Raw genomic sequence first — 25,005 nt, 5'->3', positions numbered from 1 at the left:
ACAGATCTAGAAGAGAAACCAACATCTCCTGTTTCCTGCTCATTTCAATCCATGACTAAACACCTAGATACTTCAAGGACAGCAGTCCTTTGGGAACATAAAACTATAGCAAGAAAGAAATGCCTATAAGAAGACGTCGTGGCACCAAAGCCACATAAATTGTAGGGCTAATGTTTTCCAATGAGATGAATATGATACTCTCAAGAAATCTCTTAAGAAAGAAAAAATAGTAACGCAGGGAAAATGAAGCTGGAAAGAGACACCTACTTAAGAGGAAATAGCATTCAGGGTTACCAATAGGGAAATATACATTATAACATAGTGCTACTACATAAGGAATTTTCCTACAAAGACTAAAAGTTCCTAAAAAACAGAAAGGGAATTCCTCATTCCAAATAGCCTATGTTGAAGAGAACCTAGAAAAACTTATATAAGTTGCCCAAAGGAAAAAAAAGTCATTTCCACAGCAAGAAAATATGTGTACATTTGTCAGCTAACTAAGCAGAAATGTTCCACTTAGACTATACCCTTCAGGTAGAATGAAAAATGGTGTGTGCTGAATGGCCAATGTTTAAAACAGTGCCTCTACTATGTGACTCAGCTGGGTGAATGTTTCTTTCATATATAGTCCTACTTTTTTGTGTACCCAATTTACTATAATATAGCAATGTTAATGTGATTTTTATCACAAATTGGATTGGCTGTTTACACTAAAATTAATCTTTTGACACTCATGATATACGTTTTAAAGTATGTTCTGATACCTAAATAATGAAGACACTTCCTAAGCAGAATTATATGATATGAACTCCAAATATGGTAAAATGAGTGAATTCAACCACTTCCCTAAATTGATCATCTGTTGGTGATCAATTTCTACACAGATTTCTACACAGATCAATTTCTACACCAATTTCTATTGGTGATCATCTGTTTCTACACAGATAAACTGCAGTCAGTGAGATATAATCAATCACATCCTAACAAGTGCTTATAGAAAACTTAAGTGAGGAGATGAAGTAATATAATCAAGAATAGTCCTCCTTTCATCCTTTCTATTTCTCAGTTGTATTAATTCACTTATTCATAGAGCAAATATATATTGAGCACCCATTATTTGGCAAGCACTAAGGACACAGCAGTGAACAAGACAACTCATGGACATAGATGGTTGTCATAATCATAATGATTATGATGATGTTGATGATTATTATAATGTAGAAAGAAGTAAAATGTAATTTGATGATAATGACAATCATAACAATTATCATAACATTCAACAAAGTAGATTCTATTATTATTCCCATTTTGTGGATGAGAAAATTGAGACTAAGAAAATTAAGTACCTTGCCTTGTGTCACACAGATAGAAACAGGGGAAAAATTAAGTATTGGACCAACTATATACTCTTAAGCTACCCTACCACCACCACCACCATAATGTATTAAAGACTAGAAATCATCAAACTTTGAGCTAGGCCACTCACAAACCTTATCTAACTGAATCTCCAACAAAAATCTGGTAGGGTCAGTATTATTCAGCTACATTAGTATTACGTCAATGCTATGGTACTAAGAAAGTTTGAAAAAAAAATTTTTTTAAGTAGGATTAGAACTAGGGCAAGAAGCCCTTCTACTGCTCTCTCTTCCCCCACAACCCCACTTCTTTTTAAAACAGAAATCCTGCCCAAGGAGCTCCTTACTGGCACTAAGGGGCTACTAATGTTTTTATCTAGAAAATAACGACGCCTACAATTTGTTATCCTCCCCGAAGTGTCTACTTGGAGGACCAAACTTTAAACCAAGGCATTTTGGTCCTAATTCATCAGAGTTTACCACTCTTATAAACCCCTTTAAAATCTGCAAGTACACCTACAGAAACTGAATCAAAGTTAGGAGAAACCACGACAGAAACGTTCAAGTCATCTTCTCTCTCAGTCATGGGCCAAACACCTGTGATTTAAAAAAAGAAAAATTATTTAATCATAAAGTAAAACTTTCTGTATATAGTTTTTCTTTAAAGGTTTGTCTATACCACATATAAAAAAAAAACCCATAAACATACTCACAAGTTGAAAAAACTAATGCATTACAGTATTAGAAGCTTGATGCTAATTCTTTCCCTCTATAATATGGTAAAAAATATTGTCTTTTTCTGCAGATATTTGCTAAGATGTGAGCCATTGACTGACCAGCATTAGGAATTTCAATGCCCTCTCTGTAACTACTAGTGGAAGCCCAAATTAGTACAGCCCTTGTGAAGGTAAGTTGGCTAGAACTAGCAAAATGTAAAATGAACATATCCTGTGACTTAATTCTACTCCCAAGAATGTATCCAATACCCATAACCATGCCCAAGGAGGTCTCTAATGTTAGTAGTTATTTTTTCAGAAATGAAAACAACCTAAATATCTATATATCTATTAATAGGCTAATTATTAAATAAATCATGGTATATCTGTACTATGCAATGTCCCAAAGTCATAAATAAGGGTGCTGTCCATCTTTACATACTGATATTTTAAAAACTCCAAAATATATCTATTAACTTTTAAAAAGCAAGATGTAGTACAATGTGTCTAATATGCACATATTTGTGTCAAAACAATTACATAAACATGAATATTTTCTAGACAAATACACAAAAGCTCTTGATAAGGATTGCCTTTAAGGAGTGAAACTAGGATCTTGGGTTGAACAAAGATTCACCTTTCATTATTTATCCTTTTAGTACTGAATTATTTTTACCATATACATGTTATTTTCATAATTTTAAACATGTTTATGTTGCATAATGAGATATTTATTCATAGTATCAACAAAGATCTTAAACAAAAAACATTTTAAGTTATATATATTTATATATATAATATATATACATATCAAACTATTGGCTACCTACTTAACATCCATTCTTCCATCCTCCCTCTGTGTATTGGAACCCTAATTTCGTGGAGCTATTCACCTTCATCTCAGAGAAAGTCACCCCTTCCAGGCTCCAGGGTCAAATCCAATCATCGTGATTTCCTTCCACTGACCATTTGTTGTTTTAGCCATGAACATGGGACTTAATCCTGGCAGATGGAAGGTAAGGGAAGTTGGGAGTGGAGAGAGCTGGCACATGTTTCTGGGAAAGCTATTCCTCCCTAATAAGAGGAGAGACTCAGGAGAAATAGCCTGATGATTCTTCCCTGGAAATCATATCTGCACATAACACCTAGAATTGCTGAGATCACCCTGTGACCCTGAGAGGAAACATTCCCCACACTCTGAGGATGGCTGACTGAAAATATGAATCAGCTATCTCACAAAAAAAGGAACTGCCTACAACTGCTATCAGGCATTCCCACCAAACTGCACGATTTGGAATGGGAATTTCCATAACTTAATGAGAGTACAAATGGCTGTTCATTGCCCATCCCAATAACCATTCTTCAATTCTTCTTTACTTAAAGCCCAACTTTATTCTAAGCAACAAAATACTCAGCTAAGTCATGTAATTCCCCAGCCAGTTTTGCAGCTTGGAGTGGCTGGTGAGATTTAAGTAGGAGCCATTCAGGGTGTGGCTTCCAAGAAAGCTCCTTAAGGGGGCTGACTCAGCAGCAGATGCGAGGGCAGGAGTTCCAAAAGCCATGCAGGACCAATATATGACTCCGAGATAGAAGGAATCAAGAGTCTCTGATGACTGTGGAACTGCCAAGCCAACCCTGGACTGCCCATCACTAGGTTTCTTTTGCAAGAGAAAGAAAGAAACCTCTATCTTATTTGGGTATCTTGTAACATGTAGCCAGACAGAATCCTAAATGAACAATGTCACAAAATACAAATGATTCTACTACTCAGTGTTATCATCAGCTTAGTTATCCTGGACATTTCAAATGGAGTGCAGACTTTCATTTATATCCCCACGTCTTACTGCTCTCTGTCCCTTTCTGAAGACACAGCTGTATGGGCACCTATCTCAATGTTGCACCCAGTCCTTCATACTCATGCCAGGTAGACAACATGATCAACTATCTAAATCATAAATAAAATTCTGTCTTTGAAAGTTCCTACGAGTAGATGTTGTTGACTACCGGTAACAAAAATACTAGGCAGGATTCACATTAATGAGTTGAGTATGAAAAGCTTCAGAATCCATGAGCCATACAGAAATTATTACTATGATTTCATGCTTACAACATACATTCCTCTTATAACTTACACACATAAAATCAGCTTCAAAAACACTTTTATTACGGTAGATAATATACACCATGTGTACAACAAAATGTACTCTTTAAACTGGCTTTAAATTTTGCTGCAACTCTTCCTTTGAAAACACTTTTAAAAGCTTTAAGTACTGAACATAACCCACAAGGCTATGAACATTTTTTGTAAGTTAAAGCCCCCAAACTAAAATAAGTGACATTAAAATGAATAATGGGGTCATCAAAAAGTTCAGCATTTTAACTTCTCATAATAAAGAGAAGCTAAAACTGTAATAAAACAATTTTGTGCTTTTATATAATTACAGGTATTTTAATAAACAAACATACCATGGTTTTATAAGGGTACAAGTTACTAAATTTTTTTCCATATCTAGAAATAAAATGTTTTAAATACCTCTCAGTTTAAAAAGTTTCCCTTTGTTTCTTTCCCAGAAATAAAACTAAATGATGGTGGCATAGAAGGGGCAAGGAACTTCAAACATTAATTAAAAATTGAGGTTATGTAAATCATGCACTTTGCACCTAAGTCTGTGGGTGTATCCCTATCTTAATTAGCAGTTATTTTAAGACATACTGAAGGATCAAGGTAATGACAAGTAAAACAGCCTAAACTTTCTCACCCAAGGTCATCACTATAACCATCAAGAAATAACTTTTAGCTGTAAGGGATTTTCTGAGAAATTTCATATTCAATTAATGTTAATCAAAATATTATTGGAACATTACTATGGAAAGGGCAAAATCTCAGGACAAAATTTGAAATGAAAGCCATATTATTTAATGAACTCTGGAAATTTCATGTTTCATGCCTATGCCACCCTTCCCCAATTATATTTTTAAATGACAAAACAAGACTTATAATTCTATTATTCCCAAAAATGCTAGTAACAAAAATTGAAACAAAAAATTATATACTGCGATATGACACATCCCATTTTAACCACTCTCTATTTGACATGGCAGCGCTGACAACAAATAGATTTTTAAGTAATTGGAGGTACTTGAAAGACCTGAACTTCACTGGTTTACTTTCAAAACTTTCTAAAAGAATGTGTGAAACCAAAGCATAATAACTTTATTTTAATATTTGTATTTTAAAAATATATTATCTCAATTCCTCAGGACCAGAGGAATACAATGTTGGTAACATAGACTCAAAAGTACATAAATCTAGTAAAATGATTGGATCAGGATTAAGATTGGCTCTGTTGTTTTGGTTGGCTTTTGATGCTCTGCTTCTTTTATTATTCCTACTTGTTTTAACATTTCTTTTATGTGAAAATAGTCCATATTTTTTCTCATTAAAAAAATACTTTTACCTGACCCTGAAAAGGGAACTTGAAGTAATGCTTTTCACATGTCCAACTCAAACTGCAGGATTGGTGTTTTGTTTCTCCTTTTAATTTACAAAAAAAATTATACCCTTGTGAGTCCCAAAGTAAGATAATATTGAGTTATTCAAAACTCGGGAACTGAAAATATCATCAGCCTCTGAGTCATTAGAAATCAGCATACCGCAAGCTACACACCATTTGGATGGTTAATTAACTACAAACATAAATTATGTCACTAAGCTGCAAATGACTACATTTTTAGTAACAAAATGGTAGCTCATGTGCTTTGGTTTCTTTTAAAAGAAGAACTAAAGTTGTTTCAGGAGTATAAGAAGTTAATAAATGACCACTCTAAATTTTAATGCTCTTCTCAAGGCCTAAAACCACCACCCAAAGAAGTACTTCTTCCTTTCTTAGCATGTAAAGAAAAAAACTAGATAGTGCTGTCCATGAAACATTAACAACAAAAGCACTTTCTTAAATAAAATACGTTTTCAGAAGCCATAACATACAAAGTAGACATAAAGACCTTGGGTGCTAAAGAGCAATACTGTTTTTACAAATATGATTTTAATTAAGCCTAGAGGAGAAAATTAACAAATACACAAAATAATATCTATCTACAAGATAATATGAATTTCACAATGAATACTAAAATAATAAAAAGCTGCAAATGAGATACCTTGTGATTTGTTAACATCTTTGATGATTTTCTGAAGTTCTTTCATTTCTACATCAAGTTCATCATAGTTTAGTTCTCGAGATTGAACGTTTGGAGCTTGGAACAGAGAAGGATCTGTCCCCAGGTATGAACACTGCAAGTGACCATCATCACTCAGAGTGACTATCACTCCCTTTAAATCACTACAATACGGAAGAGAAAATGAGACATAATTTTAAATTTCAGTAGAGTTAGTCTTGACCAACTACATTTTTACTCAATTCAGCATCAACACACCATTAAGAAAATAACTATATATCTATTTCTAAAGTTTTACTTCAAAGACTAAATTCAAATGTTTCAAACACGATTTGTATTTACAGAAGTATTCCCAATGTTAAGGTCCACTAAGGCCGGGAAAAAAGCTTAATTATTATAATAGCTACCACTTTTGGGGACCTAAATACAAAGCAAATCCTGCTCTAAGAGCATTTTAAGTACTGTTTTTAATCCTCCTTCCAGCTACTACTTGGCATTTCCGTAATAAGCATGTGAACAACACTTTGGAGGTACAATGGACCAAGAGATGGAGCGGGGCTGCTGGCTGGCTGAAGACCAGGAAGGAGGCACAGGAGTGAAGACAGGACAACCCAGGGGACAGAAAACCAATGAAGTTGATGTGGGAAGCCATCGGAGGTCTTGCGAAAAAAAAAGTGCCCCCGGTCTTTCCTCATCCTTTTCCCTCTCTACCCTTAGGATTCATGTTTGCCCTCTTTCCCAGGTCCTCCCATCACAGCTTCCTTCACACGCTCTCCTATTCAAGTGGCCCTCTGGTTTGTTCTCTCTTTCTCTTCACTTTTAGCTAGAAGCAGCCAATTGTCCCATTTACTAGCTCTTCCTCTATCACTCTTCTCATCCTCATTATCTTTTTTATTCCCCATTCTTTCACTCTTCCTTCTCTCTTAGGCTCCCTGAGGTCTGTTTTACTCTAGAAACTAGCCATAATATATAAATTATGGATAATTTTAGCACACAATTTTTTTAAAGTTGTAAGTTTTTGTGAACATGTCATAAAAAGTAGCTGAGATGAATACTGTATTTGCTTCCTCCCTAAGTTTGCCATAAAAACAAAAAAATTCAACATCGTGATAAGCCATTTTGAGTTGATACATAATGGATTTGTTTGACTCACTTTTGTTTGTTAGGTTTTCTACAGAAACTTTTGATTTTTTTTTAAAGTATTTTCTACTCGGTTCTAAAGGTTAGATATTAATCAAAAATAATAAATTGGGCACAGTAGCACAAGCCTGTACTCCCAACTACTTGAAGAGGCAAAGAATCACTTAAGCCCAGGAGTTTGAATCCAGCTTGGGCAACACAGCAAGACCTTGTCTCTAAAAGTAAACAAAAATAGAAAAATTGTGAGAGAAAAGAAGATTTTTAAATGTTGCTGTTCATCTGAAGAAGAGAAAAGGACATAAAGTATATAACAGATAAGGCATGTAAGAGTCTAGGATTATTTAGAATGAACAAAAATGTTTAAAACTCCCCAACAGTGGATCATGGCAGGTAGTCATTTCATTAATCTAAACGCTCAACTGGGTTGGGAGTAGATACTACATTGCTCAGTTCTGCCCATAAGATGGTCACCAGCATCCACTTCACCACCTGCCTTAAACACAACATTCCAATACACATCATCTCCAGGACTCAGGCATAGTCAGTGACATGCAACCCTGTCGTATTACTTGAGAGGAATAAAAAATAGATTGTTGTCACTGGTTCAACAGCTAAAGAACTAGACTAGGACGCAGGAGACTTGAGTCTGGCTCTGATGCTGCTCCTGTAGAGCTCAGTCAACTTGGGAAAGTTTTCCTAAATATTCTTTATATGTAAAATGAGAAGGTAAGACTAGATAATCCTCAAAAACTTTAAGTTTTATCCATTGCTTCTGCCATCTACCCCTCAGAAAACAAATAGTCCAAAAATGGAATGATCTTCTTAAAGTATGAAAAGCAACCCCAGAGTACCTTTGGGTTTGAACCTTTCTTTGCAGGTAACTGAAGCCATCTAGTGGCCATGGAAATCCCAACTTTCAGCTCTGACAAGCCCATTTCAAGAGAGCAAATCTTCCCTTCCCTCTGAGTTGTGACTGTAGTCTGTTCCCCATTCTAGCTAGCCCCACTAAGCCCTACGAACCCAATGAGTCCTCAGGCAACTCTAGGGTGCTAAAGCGCAGACCTCTGGGGGGGCTTCTCAGAGAATGTGAGATTCATCAGTTCTTTGAATTCAAACAGGCATTTCCATTTCATCTTCATCCTTTGAACAGTCCATCATACAGAAAAGCTAGCATTACCCAATACAAGTATTCCTCCTTATCTAAATTGAGTTGGTCTTTGAGTTGAAAGGTTTATTACTAAATCAGTTTTATTCCATCAATTTAGATAGCAAATGGCAACAATTTAGATACAAGCCATTTATCTAAAAAATTATCTGAACCTATTAAGTTTCTGAGTTCAAATAGGAAGAGTTTGGATAATAGAGAATACATATATTTCTTCAGACTCTCTAAAAACACTTTTTACTGGTATTTCACGTGTTCAAATGGTAAAGAGAGTAGCCAGGGTCTTCCCTCACCAAAAGAACAAATTTCACCAGAATGTCTTGACAGCTAAGGTAATTATAGAACTTAAGCAATTTACTTTTTAAAAAATCAATTGCAAAAGACATTATAGGCTGGGGATGGTGGCTCACGCCTGTAATCCCAGCATTTTGGAAAGCCGAGGCAGGTGGATCGCTTGAGGTCAGAAGTTCAAAACCAGCCTGGCCAATGTGGTGAAATCCCATCTCCACTAAAAATACAAAAATTAGCCAGGTGTGGTGGCAGGCACCTGCAATCCCAGCTACTCAGGAGACTGAGGCAGGAGAATAACTTAAACCCAGGAGACAGAGGTTGCAGTGAGCCGAGACCACTGCATTCCAGCCTGGGCAACACAGCAAGACTCGGTCTCAAAAAAAAAAAAAAGACATTATAGCTTAGTTTGTTTATTTTTATGGCTGAGTAGCATTCCCTGATGATTAGTGATGTCAAGCACTTTTTTATGTGTTTGTTGGCTGAAGAAAAAAAAATCTTCTTTTGAGAATTGTCTATTCATGTCATTTGCAAAGATATGAAACCAACCTAAGTGCCCATCAACCAATGAGTGGATAAAGAAAATGTGTATACACACCATGTAATACAACTCAGCCATAAAAAGGAATGAAACAATGTATTTTGCAGCAACTTGGATAGAGCAGGAGGCCATTATTCTAAGTGAAGTAACTTAGACAACTAAATATGGTATGTTCTCACTTATAAGTGAGAGCTAAGCTATGAAGATGCAAAAGCATAAGAATGATGACATGGACTTTGGGGACTGGCAGGAGGGGATGGTTGGGAGAGGGGTGAGGGACAAAAGGCTATATATTGGGTACAGTATATACTTCTCAGCTGACAGGTGCACCAAAATCACAGAAATCACCACTAAAGAACTTATCCATGTAACCAAAAACCACCTGTACTCTAAAAACTATTCTTTTTAGATGAGATTCCTAGAGTAGTCAGATTTGTAGAGACCCAAAGTTGAATGGTGGTTTCCAGGGGCTGGGGGAGGGGGTTGAGAGATACAGTCTTGTAAAGATGAAAAAGTTCTGGAGATGGATAGTGGTGATGATTGCACAGCAGTATGAATGTACCTAATGCCACAGAACTGTATATTTTAAAATGCTTAAAATGGTAAATTTTATGTTATGTATATTTTACCACAATTTAAAAAAACACATAGCACCAAAACAAGGGTGAATGAATAAATTTCAAAAAGCTGTATCAAGAATGATAATATAGTATGTAATTTGTTTAGGGACATTAAAGCCTTCAATCTTGTTTTTCTTTGTTGTTGTTGTTGTTGTTGTTGTTGTTGTTGTTGTTGTTGTTGTTGTTGTTGTTTTGACATGGAGCCTTGCTCTGTTGCCCAGGCTGGAATGCAGTTGGCGTGATCTCAGCTCACTGCAACCTCTGCCTCCCGGGTTCAAGCGATTCTCCTGCCTCAGCCTCCCGAGTAGCTGGGATTACAGGCGCCCGCCACCACACCCAGCTAATTTTTATATTTTTAGTACAGACGGGGTTTTGCCATTTTGGCCAGGCTGGTCTCGAACTCCTGACCTCGTGATCCACCTGCCTCAGCCTCCCAAAGTGCTGGGATTACAGGCGTGAGCCCCGCACCTGGCCTCTTGTTTTTAATTTTTTTAATTCAATAGTTTTTGGGGTACAGGTGGCTTTTGGTTATGACTTCAGGTTTTAGATTTAAGTCTTTGATCCATCTTGAGTTGATTTTTGTATAAGGTGGGAGATAAGAATCTAGTTTTATTCTTCTACATGTGGCTTGCCAGTTTTCCCAGTCCCATTTATTGAATAGGGTGTCTTTTACTGAATTTATGTTTTTGTATGCTTTGTCAAAGATCAGTTCGCTCGAAGTTTGGCTTTATTTCTGGGTTCTCTATCCTGTTCCATTGGTCTATGTGCCCGTTTTTATACCACTACCATGCTGTTTGGGTAACTACAGCCTTGTAGTATAATTTGAAGTTAGGTAATGTGATGCCTCTAGATTTGTTCTTTTTGCTTAGTATTGCTTTGGCTATGCGAGCTCTTTTTTGGTTCCATAAGAATTTCAGGATTGTTTTTTCTAGTTCTGCAAAGAATGATGACGGTATTTTGATGGGAATTGCATTGAATCTACAGATTGCTTTGGGCATTATGGTCATTTTCACAATATTGATTCTTCCCATCCTTGAGCTTGGGATTTGTTTCCATTTGTTTGTGTCATCTATGGTTTCTTCCAGCAGTGTTTTGCAGTTTTCCTTATAGAGCTCTTTCGCCTCATTGGTTAAGTATATTCCTAAGATTTTTTGTTGGTGGTGGTTTTCTGGGGGGAGTTGTGTGTGTGTGTGTGTGTGTGTTTTTTTGTTTTTTTTTTTTGCAGTTGTAAAAGGGACTGAGTTCTTCATTTGATTGTCAGTTTTGTTGTTGTTAGTGTATAGCAGTGCTACTGATCTATGTACGTTGATTTTGTATCCTGAGACTTTACTGAATTTGATCTAAGAGCTTTTTGGATGAGTCTTTAGGGTTTTCTAGGCATACAATCATACTATCAGCAAATAGTGACAATTTGACTTCCTCTTTTCTAATTTGGATGCCCTTTATTTCTTTCTTTTGTCTGATTGCTCTGGCTAGGACTTCCAGTACTATGTTGAATAAAAGTGGTGGAAGTGGACATCCTTGTCTTATCCCAATTCTCAAGGGAAATGATTTCAACTTTTCCCCATTCAGCATGATGCTGGCTGTGGGTTTGTCATATACGGCTTTTATTACTTTGAGGTAAGCCCCTTCTATGCCTATTTTATTGAGAGTTTTTATCATAAAGCCATGCTGGATTTTATAAAATGCTTTTTCTGTGTCTATTGAAATAATCATATGATTTTCATTTTTAATTCTGTTTATGTGATATATCACATTTATTGACTTATATATGTTAAATCATCCCTGCATCCCTGGAATGAAACCCACTTGATCATAATGTACTGTCTTTTTGATGTGCTGTTAGATTCGGTTAGCTAGTATTTTGTTGAGGATTTTTGCATCTAATGAAAATTTTAACAATATTGTTCATGTGGGTTAATAAGTAAGGTTCTATGAATGACAGAATGTTATGCTGAACAGAACCATCAATTAAATCCAATACCGTGTACCCTATTGCTTCTGTCTTAAAAGCATCATTAACATTGACAAAATCAAGGTCTCTGAATTATTATTGGTCTGTGAAGTGCATCGGCTGAGCTAAGTCACTAGAATAATGTACTTTATGAAGAATCAGGGTCAAAGATATTACATTCCTAGGACGTTTGGTTATTTTGTAATTTCAGCAATGGGGCATGAAATTAAACAACAGAATTTTGCTCAGGAATCTGTAAATAATGATTTTATCACTCAGTAAACAGATTCCTGCCTTAACAACACCTTAAAACAAAATTCCAGATGGATTTTTAAAGTTCAATTTAAAAATATGAAACTACAAAAATATTTATCTCCCTTTGAGATGGTAAGAAAACTTTTGCTATAAGAACGCAACAGAGGAAGCTACAAAGGAAGGGATCTCTAAATTAAACTACATTAAAATTTTAAACTTGTTATAGGCTTAAGAATACGACATAATAAGAACAAAGGACAAACTCAGAAAACATTGGCAACCAATATAAAATACAACATTAAGTTAAACCATGTGAAGTTCCTGATATTCAACTGGTTTTGACCTATAAAAACAATTTTATAGACCAGGCGCGGTGGCTTATGCCTGTAATCCTAGCATTTTGGGAGGCTGAGGTGGGCAGATTGCCTGAGCTCAGGAGTTTGAGGTCAGCCTGGGCAACACGGTAAAACCCCATCTCTACTAAAATACAAAAAATTTAGCCGGGTGTGGTGGCATGCATCTGTAGTCCCAGCTACTTGGGAGGCTGAGGCAGGAGAATTACTTGAACTGGAGAGGCGGAGGTTGCAGTGAGCCGAGATCATGCCACTGCACTCCAGCCCGGGCGACAGGGCGAGACTCTGTCTCCAAAAAAAAACACAATTTTATATGTTAAATCTAATATGTAAAGAACTCTTATAAATCAATGAAAATGATACTATACCCAACAGAAAAAGGTTAAATAAAGGCCATCTACAGACAATTCACACATAAAAATAATACAGTCAATAAATAAATGGAAAAATTTTCAAAATCAAAAAATGTACATTTTAAAACTTTTTAAAAAGGTATATTTGATTAACACCTCAAACTAGCAAAAAAATTGTATTTAATAATGTGTCCAGCTGTTAGAGAAGGTACACGGAGACATACTCTCATATACTTTTGATACCAATGTAAATTTGTTAGAATCCTTTTAGAGAACATTTTAGAAAAATATATCAAAAACCATAAAAATACTATTGTCTTTTATGCAGTAATCTACTTTCATGGTTATTTTAAAAATTTAGAAACAACCCAAATGATAAGGGGGGAATATTTTTTAATTGTGGTGTATCTATAATAGAATGTCTAGAAACCATTAAAAATAATATCTTATCAAATATCTGTTATCAGAAAAAATAATAAATGTAAAAGCAAAATATAATACTGCATGTACATTTTATTCTGTTTATAAATATGTATGTATAAAACACGAATTAGGAAAAATACCTAAATGTTAATAGGATGTGACTATCCCTAACTAGTGAAATGATGAATTATTTTCATTTTGTCTTATAGTTACAAAATAAGATTAGGGCCAGGCACGGTGGCTCACACCTGTAATCCCAGCACTTTGGGAGGCCAAGGTGGGTGGATCACCTGAGGCCAGGAGTTCGAGACCAGTCTGGCCAACATGGTGAAACCCCATCTCTACTAAAAATACAAAAATTTGCTGGGAGTGGTGATGTGCACCTGTAGTCCCAGATAGGCAGGAGGCTGAGGCAGGACAATCACTTGAATCCGGGAGGCGGAGGTTGCAGTGAGCTGAGATCGCGCCACTGCACTCCAGCCTGGGACACAAGAGCGAAACTCCGTTTCTAAATAAATAAATAAATAAATAAATACATACATACATAAATACATAAATAAATAAATAAAAGAAGGAAAACCTTATCCTTTTTTAAGAAAAAAAAGTTCTATTTTCCATTCCCAGTGACTAAATTTCAATCAGTGACTTAAAAATTAAATATCTGTGGGATTAAAAACATTTAACTAGTTTTATTTTTCCAACAAAGCCAATCTATAAAATGTGTAACATGAAATTATTTGAAATATAGCTCAATAGATAGAAAATAAATGGTTTCTTTCATTTCCTAATACACTAAAACAAAAGAATACTAGTTTTAAAAACAAATAAAAAGAACATGCATTGGACCTAATGTTCTCTTGTTTGGCTTCATTTTATGCAAAATAGGAACATTGTAGGTTATCACATTGTCAAAGTCTGGTTTTTACTACTATATATAGATACCAAGGAAATCTTAAAACCCTAAATAGTATTTACTGCACCCCAAATTTTATTCTACCACAGTAAGGAGCATATGATTGAAAGGCATTTCCCTTCAAGTGCAGTCAGCCACACTCAGTTCACACAGCTCTTCCTCAGTCCAAAAGTACTGGATGTGGGCACTTGAACATATTTTAATCAATCCACCATTAATCATTTCAGACATTTTTATTGAGCATCTGCTATAAAACAGAAGCTATAAAGGCAAAGAAGACATGAGGCTTGCTGTATAAAAATCTTTGGTCTAATTGAGAGGACTTCAAACTTACTTTAAATAAAAGCAATTGCAATCCAATGTAGTAGATAGAGCACAGTAAGAAGAGAGTGCAATGGGCCTGCATGAGAGAGCAGAGCAAGGCTTCACAGGGCAGAGGATGCAGAAGGTGGATCTTGACCTACAAGTAGATCCCCACAGATGAAAAACAATGGACAAAATAAAGGCAAAGGATTCCAGCCTTGGTGACCTCATTCAGTCTTAATGACTTTAAATACTTTCTTCATGCCAGCTCCCACCTCTATATCTCCAGCCAGACATGTACATCCAGCCCCCTACTTGACAGCTACACTTAGAAGGCCAATAGACATCTAAAGCTCAACATGGCTACCCGTGAGTTCCTGATTTTGGCCCCACCTCTCCAACTCAAAGCTACCCTCCTGCATCTTTCATACTTCTGCTATTGGTAACTCCATTCTTTAAGCTGCTCATCCAGAAAGAACCTTAGAGCCATCCTTGACTCCCCATCCCTTTTCTTTTTCTTGCAACCACATAAATTCCATCAGCAAATATTGCCAGCCTTACTTTTTAAATATGTCCAGAATCCAACTACTTCTCACCAAGTACACTACTGCATGCATGAAACAAATATTTGTTTTTCAGTGTTTCTTCTTTAGAGACAGACTCTCACTCTGTCACTCAGGCTGGAGTGCAGTGGTATGATAATGGCTCACTGTGACTCAAACTCCAGGGCTCAAGTGACCTGCCTCAGCTTCCGAAGTAGCTGGGACTATAGATGCATGCCAACATACCAAGCTAATTTTTTTGTTGTTGTTAGATATAGGGTCTTGCTATGTTGCAGGTCTGGTCATGAATTCCTGGCCTCAGGTGATCCTCCTGCTTCAACCTCCCAAAGCACTGGGAATATAGGTGTGAACCACCACACCAAGCCTAACAAACACCCTTTAATCTGCCCTGGATAACTGCTATTAACCAGCCTCTCCACTTCTATACATGTGCCTCTACAGTAACTTTCCAACAAAGCAGTAAAAATATTCATGTTACCTTATAATCCTCCGGTGGCTCCTCTGGCACTCATAACAAAAGCTCAAGTCCTTACAAGAGTCTTCAAGGCCCTACATAATATGTTCCTCCACCTCATTTTCATTTTCTATTCTGCCAGAATAAAAAATGAAATTGTCCATCCAAGTGGTAGGAAACTGAGTTCCAGGAAACCTTGCCACTGCAGGTAAAGTGTTCTGTGGTCCCAAATAAATTTGAAAGTCTAGGCCACAAGAACCACAATTCCTGGGCAAGTCCTAGTGCTTCACTGGGCTCAGTGCCAGTGGACATGGAGGGCAAAAGACTTAATAAGACACCAGATTGGGCAGCCAAGGGAGTGCTTGCACCACCTTTCCCCGAACACCCAGCAAAGTAGTGCACAGCCCTGGAAAAGACCCCTTCCTTCTGCTTGAAGAGAGGAGAGAGGAGAGTAAAGAGTACTTTGTCCTGTAACTTGGATGCCAGCTCATCCACAGTAGAATAAGGCACTGAGCAGAGACCTCAGGTACCCATTCCAAGCCCTAGCTCCTAGATGACATTTCTAAACATACCCTGGGCCAGAAGGGAACCCACTGCCTTTAAGTGAAAGATCCACTCAAGGCAAGTTTCATTACCTACTGATTAAAGAGCCCTTGGGCCCTGAATAGTCAACAGTGGTAGCCAGGCAGTACTCGTCATTGGCCTTGAGTGGAATTCAGAGAAGTGCTGGCTTCCGGTCAGCACATTCCCAACTGCAATGGCCATGGGGGAGACTCATTCTGCTTCAGAAAAGGAGAGAGAAGAGTAAAGGGGACTTTGTCTTACAGCTTAGGTACCAGCTGGGCTGCAGTGGAGTAGAGCACCAAGCAAGCTCTTCAGGACCCCAATTCTAATCCTTGGCTCTCGGACAGCAAGCATTTTAGGACCTGCCCTGAGAGGGGAACCCACTGCTCAAGCCTGGCAGCATTCATCACAAGCTGACTGAAGAGCCTGGGGCTTGAGTGAACATCAGCGGTAGCCAGACAGTACTCACTGCAAGCCTAGAGGTGGTAGTAATAGGGAGAGATTCAAGGCAGAAGAGGGGAGGGGGAGGGGAGGGGAGAGAAAAGAGTGGGAAGGACATTGTCTTGTGGCTTGAGTACCAGCTCACTGTACTAAAACAGAGCACCAGGTAGATTCCTAAGTTTCTGATTCCAGACCCTGGCTCCCAGAGAGCATCTCTGGACCCGCCTGGGGCCACAGGAAATTCATTGCCCAAAAGGGAAGGACACAAGCCTGGCTAGCTTTACCACTTGATGATTGTAGAGCCCTAGGGACTTGACCACATGTAAGTGGTAGCCAGGCAGTGGTTATGAGAGGCCTTGGATGAGACCCAGTACATTCTGGATTCAGCTCTTACCCAGCATACTCCCATTGGTGGTGGCCACGGGAGTCCTTGTGTCACTACTCCCCCAGCTCCAGGAAGCACAGCAGAGAGAGAGAGAGACTCTTTTTGTTGGGGAAAAGGTAAGGGAAGAAAGCAAGAGTCTCTCCCTAGTAATCCAGAGAATTATTCTGGATCTCAACCAAGTCCACCAAGGTGATACCACTGTAAGAGCCACAGTGTTACTGGGCTTCAGGTGCCCCCTAATGCAGATATGGCTGCAGTGACCCAAAATCTAGATTGTAACACCCAAGTCCCCCTGAATACCTGGAAAGCCTTCAGAAAAAAGGACAGGTACAAACAAACCCAGATTGCAAAGGCTACAATAAATACCTAACCCTTCAATGCCCAGACACTGATGAATATCCACAAGCACCCAGGCTATCCAGGAAAACATGACCTTACCAAACGAACTAAATAAGGCACAAGGATCTAATCCCAGAGAGACAGAGATATGTGACCTTTCAGAGAAATCAAAATAGCTGTTTTGAGGAAACACAAAGAAATTCAAGATAACACAGAAAAGACATTGAGAATCCTATCAGATAAATTTAACAAAGACATTGAAATAATTTAAAAGAATCAAGCAGAAATTCTGGAATTGAAAAATGCAACTGACATAATGAAGAATGCATCAGAGTGCCTCACCAACAGAACTAATCAATTAGAAGAATTAGCAAGCTTGAAGACAGGCTATTTGAAAATATACAGTCAGAGGAGACAAAAGAAAAAATAATTTAAAAACAATAAAGCATACCTACAAGATCTAGAAAATAGCCTCAAAAAGGTAAATCTAAAAGGCATTAGCCTTAAAGAGCAGGTGGAGACAAAGATAGAGGTAGAAAGTTTATTCAAAGAGATAATAACAGAACTTCACAAACCTAGAGAAAGATATCAATATTCAAGTACAAGGAGGTTACAGAACAGCAAGCCAATTTGACACAAATAAGACTACTGCAAGATCATTAATAATCAAACTCCAAAAGGCAAGGATAAAGAAAGGATCCTAAAAGCAGGAAGAGAAAAGAAACAAATGCCCTACAATGGAGCTCCAGTATGTCTGTCAGAAAACTTCTCAATGGGAACTTTACAAGCCAGGAGAGAGTGGCATGATATATTTAAAGCACTGAAAGAAAAAAAAGACTTTTTCCTAGAATAGTATATCCAGCAAAAGTATCCATCAAACGTGAAGGAGAAATAAAGATTATCCCAGACAAACAAAAGCTGATAGATTTCATCAACACTAGACCTGCCCTACAAGAAATGCTAAAGGGAGTTCTTCAATCTGAAAAAACAAAAAAATGGATGTTAACTAGCAATAAGAAATCATCTGAAAGTACAAAACTTACTGTAATAGCAAGGACACAGAAAAACATAGAATAGTATAATACTGTAACTGTGGTGTGTAAACTATCTTGAGTAAGAAGACTAAAAGATGAACTGAATCAAAAATAAGAGCTACAACAACTTTTTAATACATAGTACAATAAGATATAAAGAGAAACAATAAAAGTTAAAAAGCAGAGGGACAAAGTTAACTGTAGAGTTTTTATTAGTCTTCTCTTTGTTTCTTTGATTTGTTTGCTTGTTTATGAAATCAGTGTTAAGTGTTCATCAGTTTAAAATAATGGGTTGTAAGATCATATTTGCAAGCCTCATGGTAAACTCAAATCAAAACACATACAACAGGGACACAAAAAATAAAGAGTAAGAAATTAAAATGTACCACCAGAGAAAGATAACTTTCACTAAAAGGAAGACAGGGGTCCAGGCATGGTGGCTCACGCCTGTAATCCCAACACTTTGGGATCCCAAGGCAGGTGGATTACTTGAGGTCAAGAGTTCAAGATTAGCCTGGCCAACATGGTGAAACTCCGTCTCTACTAAAAATACAAAAATTAGCCAGGTGTGGTGGCACCTGCCTGTAATCTCAGCTGCTCGAGAGGCTGAGGCAGGAGAATTGCTTGAACCCGTGAGGCAGAGGTTGCAGTGAGCTGAGATCATGCCACTGCACTCCAGCCTGGGTGACAGAGCAAGACCCTGTCTCAAAAAAAAAAAAAAAAAAGGAAGACAGGAATGAAGAAAAGAAGGAAGAGAAGACCAGAAACCACAGAACAAAATGGCAGGAGTAAGTCCTTAATTATTAATAATGAAAACTGAACATAAAAGTACTAAACTGTACAATCAAAAGACATACAGTGGCTTAATGAATTTTTTAAAAAAAGACCCAATGATCAGCTGCCTACAAGAAACACACTTCACATATAAAGACACAAATAGACTAACAATAAAAGAATGATAAAATATATTCCATGCCAGTGGAAACTAAAGAAGACAAAGAGTAGCTATACTTATATCAGACAAAATAGATTTCATGACAAAAACTATAAAAAGAGACGAAGGAAGTCATTATATAATGATTTTAAAAAAAAACTCAATTCAACCAGAAGATATACAAATTGTAAATATATATGCACCCAATACTGGAGCATCCAAATAAATGAAGCAAATTATTACTAGAGCAAAAGACACAGGTAGAACCCTGTAAAATAATAGCTATAGACTTCAGCACATCACTTTCAATATTGAACAGATCTTTCAGACACAAAATAAACAAAGAAACATCGGATTAACCAGCATTACAAACCAAATAGAAGTAACAGATATTTGTGGAATATTTCATCTAACGGCTGCAGAATACACATTTTCTTCAGCACATGGATCATTCTCAAAAACAGACAAAATGTTAGGCCACAAAACAAGTCCTAAAACATTCAAAAAAACTGAAACAACATCGAGAATATTCTCTGACCAAAATGGAATAAAACTAGAAATCAATAACAAGAGGAATTTTGGAAACTATGTAAACACATGGAAATTAAACAATATGCTCCTTAATGAACAGTGGATCAATGAAGAAGTTAAAAGGAAATTGAAAATTTTCTTGAAATAAACGATAATGGAAATGTAATATTCCAAAACCTATGGGATACAGCAAAAGCAGTACTAGGAGGGAACTTTACTGCTATAAGCATCTACAGTTAAAAAGTAGAAAAACTTCAAATAAACAACCTAATGATGCATCTTAAAGAATCTGAAAAGCAAAAGCAAATCAAACCCAAAATTACTAAAAGAGAAAAATAATAAACATCACAGCAGAAATAAATGACATTGAAATAAAGAAAACAATACAAAAATCAATGAAAGAAAAAGTTATTTTTTGAGATGATAAACAAAATGAACAAACCTTTCGCCAGACTAAGAAAAAAAGACAGAAGGCCCAAATAAGTAAAATCAGAGATTAAAAGGGAGACAGTACAACTGATATTGCAAAAATTCAAAGGATCATTAGTGGCTACTATGAGCAACTATATGCCAATAAATTGGTAAACCTAGAAGAAATGGATAAATTCCTAGACACATACAAATATACCAAGATTGAACCGTGAGGAAATCCAAAACCTAAACAGACCAAAAACAAGTAATGAGATTGATGCCATAATAAAAAGTTTCCCAGTCAAAAAAAAAAAAAGCCTGAGACCCAGTGATTTCACTGCTGAATTATACCAAATATTTTTTTAAAAACTAACACCAATTCTACTTAAATTATTACAAAAAAACAGAGAGGGAGGGAATACTTTCCAACTCATTCTACAAAACCAGTATTATCCTGACACCAAAATAAAGCAAAAACACATCAAAAACAGAAAATTACAGGCCAATAAAACTGATGAACATTGATGCAAAGACCCTCAACAAAATACTAGTAAAGCAACTTCAAAACACATTAAAAAGATCATTCATTAGGACCAAGTGGGATATATCCCTAGGATGCTGGTATAGTTCAACATATGCAAATCAATCATTGTGATACATCAAATCAACACAATGAAGGACAAAAACCATATGATCATTTCGATTGATGCTGAAAAAAAGTATTTGATAAAATTCAACATCCTTTCATGATTTAAAAAACCCTCAAAAAACTGGGTATAGAAGGAATATACCTCAACACAACAAAAGCCATGTAAGACAGACCCATAGCTAATATCATACTGAATGGGAAAAACCGAAAGCCTTTCCTCTAAGATCTGGAACATGACAAGGATGCCCACTTTCACCACTGTTATTCACCATAGTACTAAAAGTCTTACCTACCAATTCAACAAGACAAAGAAATAAAGTTCATCCAAAATTGGAAGAGAAGAACGTAAATTGCCCTTGTTTGCAGACAATATGATACTACATTTGGAAAGAACTAAAGACTCCACCAAAAAAACTAAAGAACAAATTCCGTAAATTTGCAAGATACAAAATCAACATACAAAAATCAGTAGCATTTCTATATACCAATAGTGAACAATCTGAAAAAGACACCAAGAAAGTAATCCCATTTACAAAAGCTACAAAGAAAATTAAATACCTAGGAATTAACCAAGGAAATAAAAGGTCTCTACAATGAAAACTATAAAACACTTTTGAAACAAATTGAAGAGGACAGAAAAAAACAGAAAGATATTCCATGTTCATGAATTAGAAGAATCAATATTGTTAAAATGTCCATACTACCCAAAGCAATCTATACACTCAATGATATCCCTATCAAAATACTACTGACATTCTTCAGATAAATAGAAAAAAATAATCCAGTGATTTATATGGAAGCACAAAAGACCCAGTATAGCCAAAGCTATCCTGAGCAAGAACAACAAAACTGGAAGGATCACATTACCTGACTTCAAATTAAACTACAGAGCTATGGTGACCAAAACAGCATGGTACTGGCATAAAAACAGACACAAAGACCAATGGAACAGAAGAGAGAACCCAGAAACATCACTGTAGATGAATGTATTTACAGTGAAATAATTTTTGATAAGGCTGTCAAGAACATATATTGGGGAAAGGACAGTCTCTTCAATAAGTGGGTCTGGGAATACTGGATATCTATATGTACAAGAATGAAACTAGACCCCTCTCCCCATGTACAAAAATCAAATCAAAATGGATTAAAGACTGAAATCTTTTATCTCAAACTATGAAACTACTACAAAAAAAACATTAAGGAAACTCTTCAGGACTACAACGAGATATAATCTCACCTCAGTTAAAATGGCTTTTATCTAAAAGTCACGCAATAACAAATGCTGATGAAAATATGGAGAAAAGGGAACACTCATACATTGTTGTTGGAAATGAAAATTAGTACAACCACTATGAAGAGCAGTTTCAAAGTTCCTCAAAAAACTAAAAATAGAGCTACCATATGATCTAGCAATCCCACTCCCTGTTATATACTCAAAAGAAAGGAAATCAGTAGATTGGAGAGATATCCAGTCTCATGTTTATTGCAGCACTATTCACAATAGCCAAGATTTGGAAGCAACCTAAGTGTCCATCAACAGACGAATGGATAAAGCAAATGTTGTTATACATACACAATGGAATACTATTCAGCCATAAAAAGAATGAGATCCTGTCATTTGCAACAACAAGGATGGAACTGCAGGTCATTATATTAAGTGAAATAAGCCAGGCACAGAAAGACAAAGTTTGCATGTTCTCGCTTATTTGTGGGTGCTAAAAATTAAAACGATTGAATTCATGAAGATAAAGAGTAGAACAATGATTACCAGAGGCTGGGAAGGGTAGTGGGAGAAGGATGGATAATGGGTACAAAAATATAGATAGGAAGAATGAATAAGATCTAGTATTTGCTAGCACAACAGGGTGACTAAAGTCAACAATAATTTTTTGTATATTTAAAAATAGCTAAAGAGTATAACTGAACTGTTTGTAATACAAAGAAGGGATAAATACTTGAAGTGAAGAAACCCCCATTGCCTTGATGTGATTATTAAGCATTGTATGCCTGTATCAAAACATCTCCTGTACCCCATAAAAATATAATGCTACAATGTGCCCACAAAAATTAAAAATACTTTTTTATATGTTTGTGGCCATTTGTATATCTTCTTTTGAGAACTGTCTATTCATGCCCTTGGCCCACTTTTTGATAGGATAGTTTGGTTTTTTTCTTGCTAATTTGTTTGAGTTCCTTGTAAATTCTGGATATTAGTCCTTTGTCGGATACATGGATTGTGAAGATTTTCTCCCACTCTGTGGGTTGTCTGTTTACTCTGCTGACTGTTCCTTTTGCTGTGCAGAAGCTCTTTAGTTTAATTAAGTCTCACCAATCTATCTTTGTTTTTGTTGCATTTGCTTTTGGGTTCTTGGTCATGAAAAAATATTCAACATCACTAATGATCAAGGAAATGCAAATCAAAACCACAATGTAATACCACCTTACTCCTGCAAAAAAATGGTCATAATAAAAAAAAATAGATGTTGGCATATATGGGGTGAAAAGGGAACACTTCTATACTGCTGGTGGGAATGTAAACTAGTACAACCACTGTGGAAACCAGTGCAGAGATTCCTTAAAGAACTTAAAGTAGAACTACCATTTGATCCAGCAATCCCACTACTAGGTATTACCCAGAGGAAAAGAAGTCATTTTATGAAAAAGATGCTTACACATGCATGTTTATAGCAGCACAATTTGCAATTACAAAAATATGGAACCAGCCCAAATGCCCATCAATCAATGAGTGGATAAAGAAACTGTGGTACATATATACAATGGAATACTACTCAGCCATAAAAAGGAATGAATTAATGGCATTTGCAGCAACCTGGATGGAACTAGAGACTATTATTCTTTTTTTTTTTTTTTTTTGACATAGAGTCTTGCTCTGTCACCCAGGCTGGAGGGCAGTGGCACGATCTCGGCTCACTGCAACCTCTGCCTCTCAGGTTCAAGCGATTCTCCTGCCTCAGCCTCCCAAGTAGCTGGGATTACAGGTGCCCACCACCATACCCAGCTAACTTTTGTATTTTTAGTAGAGACGGGGTTTCATCATGTTGGCCAGGCTGGTCTCAAACTCCTGACCTCGTGATCCGCCCACACTGGCCTCCCAAAGTGCTGAGATTACAGGAGTGAGCCACTGTGCCCAGCCCTCGAGACTATTATTCTAAGTGAAGTAACTCAGGAATGGAAAACCAAACATCATATGTTGTCACTCTTAAGTGGGAGCTAAGCTATGAGGATGCAAAGGCATAAGAATGATACAATGGACTTTGGGGACTGCGGAAGGGAAGGAGAGGAAGGGGGGTGAGGGATAAAAGACTACAAATTGGGTTCAGTGTATACTGCTCAGATTATAGGTGCTCCAAAATCTCACAAATCACCACTAAAGAACTTACTCATGTAACCAAATACCCCCATTCCCCAAAAACCTATGGAAATTAAAATATTTTTTAAAAAATAATAATTTTTATTTAAAAAGTAAAGTAGCCAGACTAGATATAGATACATAAATAGAGATCTCAAAGGAACTTGAACCAGGCAGTGAGAATATGGGATTGAAGGGTAGGGACAATGGTTACAAGAGACCTCACTGTCTGAAAAAGTGACATTTAAGCCAAAATACAAAGAAGAGAGACTTGGGGAAGGAGGAGCAGAGCTATAAGAGGACAAATGTTGTAAAAGCTTCTTTCAGAAGAACCAATATATGTAAAGACTCCAAAAGAAGCAAATACATGAAACATCCAGTGAAATAAAGAAGCCAAGAGTGGCAAGAGCAAAGAAAATTCAGAGGGCAATTAAGTCAAGATTGGGCCAAGGAATCACAAAAGGTTAAATTATTCAGGCTCTTTAGACTCCATTAAAGGTGGTGAATTTTATCTTCAAGCAATGGGAAGTTATGCAAGGGGGTTTTGTTTTTGTTATCTTGTTTTGTTTTGTTTGAGACAGAGTTTTGTTTTGTTCTGTTTTGTATTGTTTTGTTTGAGACAGTCTTGCTCTGTTGCCCAGGCTGGAGTGCAGTGGTGTGATCTCGACTCACTGCAACTTCTGCCTCCTGGGTTCAAGCAATTCTCATGCCTAAGCCTCGCAAGCAGCTGGAATTACAGATGGACACACCACCATCCCCAGCTAATTTTTGTATTTTT

At 36.7% G+C, this 25,005-nt stretch overlaps 1 protein-coding gene across 8 annotated transcripts in view; it reads right to left on the bottom strand.

Moving 5' to 3' along the window:
• The window catches only part of BBS9 (Bardet-Biedl syndrome 9), a 485,000-nt gene that overhangs the window by 269,221 nt on the left and 190,774 nt on the right, over nucleotides 1-25,005 (bottom strand). For all 8 annotated transcript variants that reach the window (XM_008964335.5, XM_063605681.1, XM_003811959.6 and 5 more), the window contains 2 exons: nucleotides 6,227-6,408; nucleotides 1,876-1,952 (listed from right to left, as the gene is read on the bottom strand). In XM_008964335.5, coding sequence (XP_008962583.1) covers nucleotides 1,876-1,952; nucleotides 6,227-6,408 — 259 coding nt within the window. The remainder of the gene's footprint in view (nucleotides 1-1,875; nucleotides 1,953-6,226; nucleotides 6,409-25,005) is intronic.

This window comes from Pan paniscus, chromosome 6 (assembly GCF_029289425.2).
Source record: "Pan paniscus chromosome 6, NHGRI_mPanPan1-v2.0_pri, whole genome shotgun sequence".
Lineage (NCBI taxonomy): Eukaryota > Metazoa > Chordata > Mammalia > Primates > Hominidae > Pan > Pan paniscus.
This window is presented reverse-complemented; position numbering and strand designations above follow the sequence as displayed.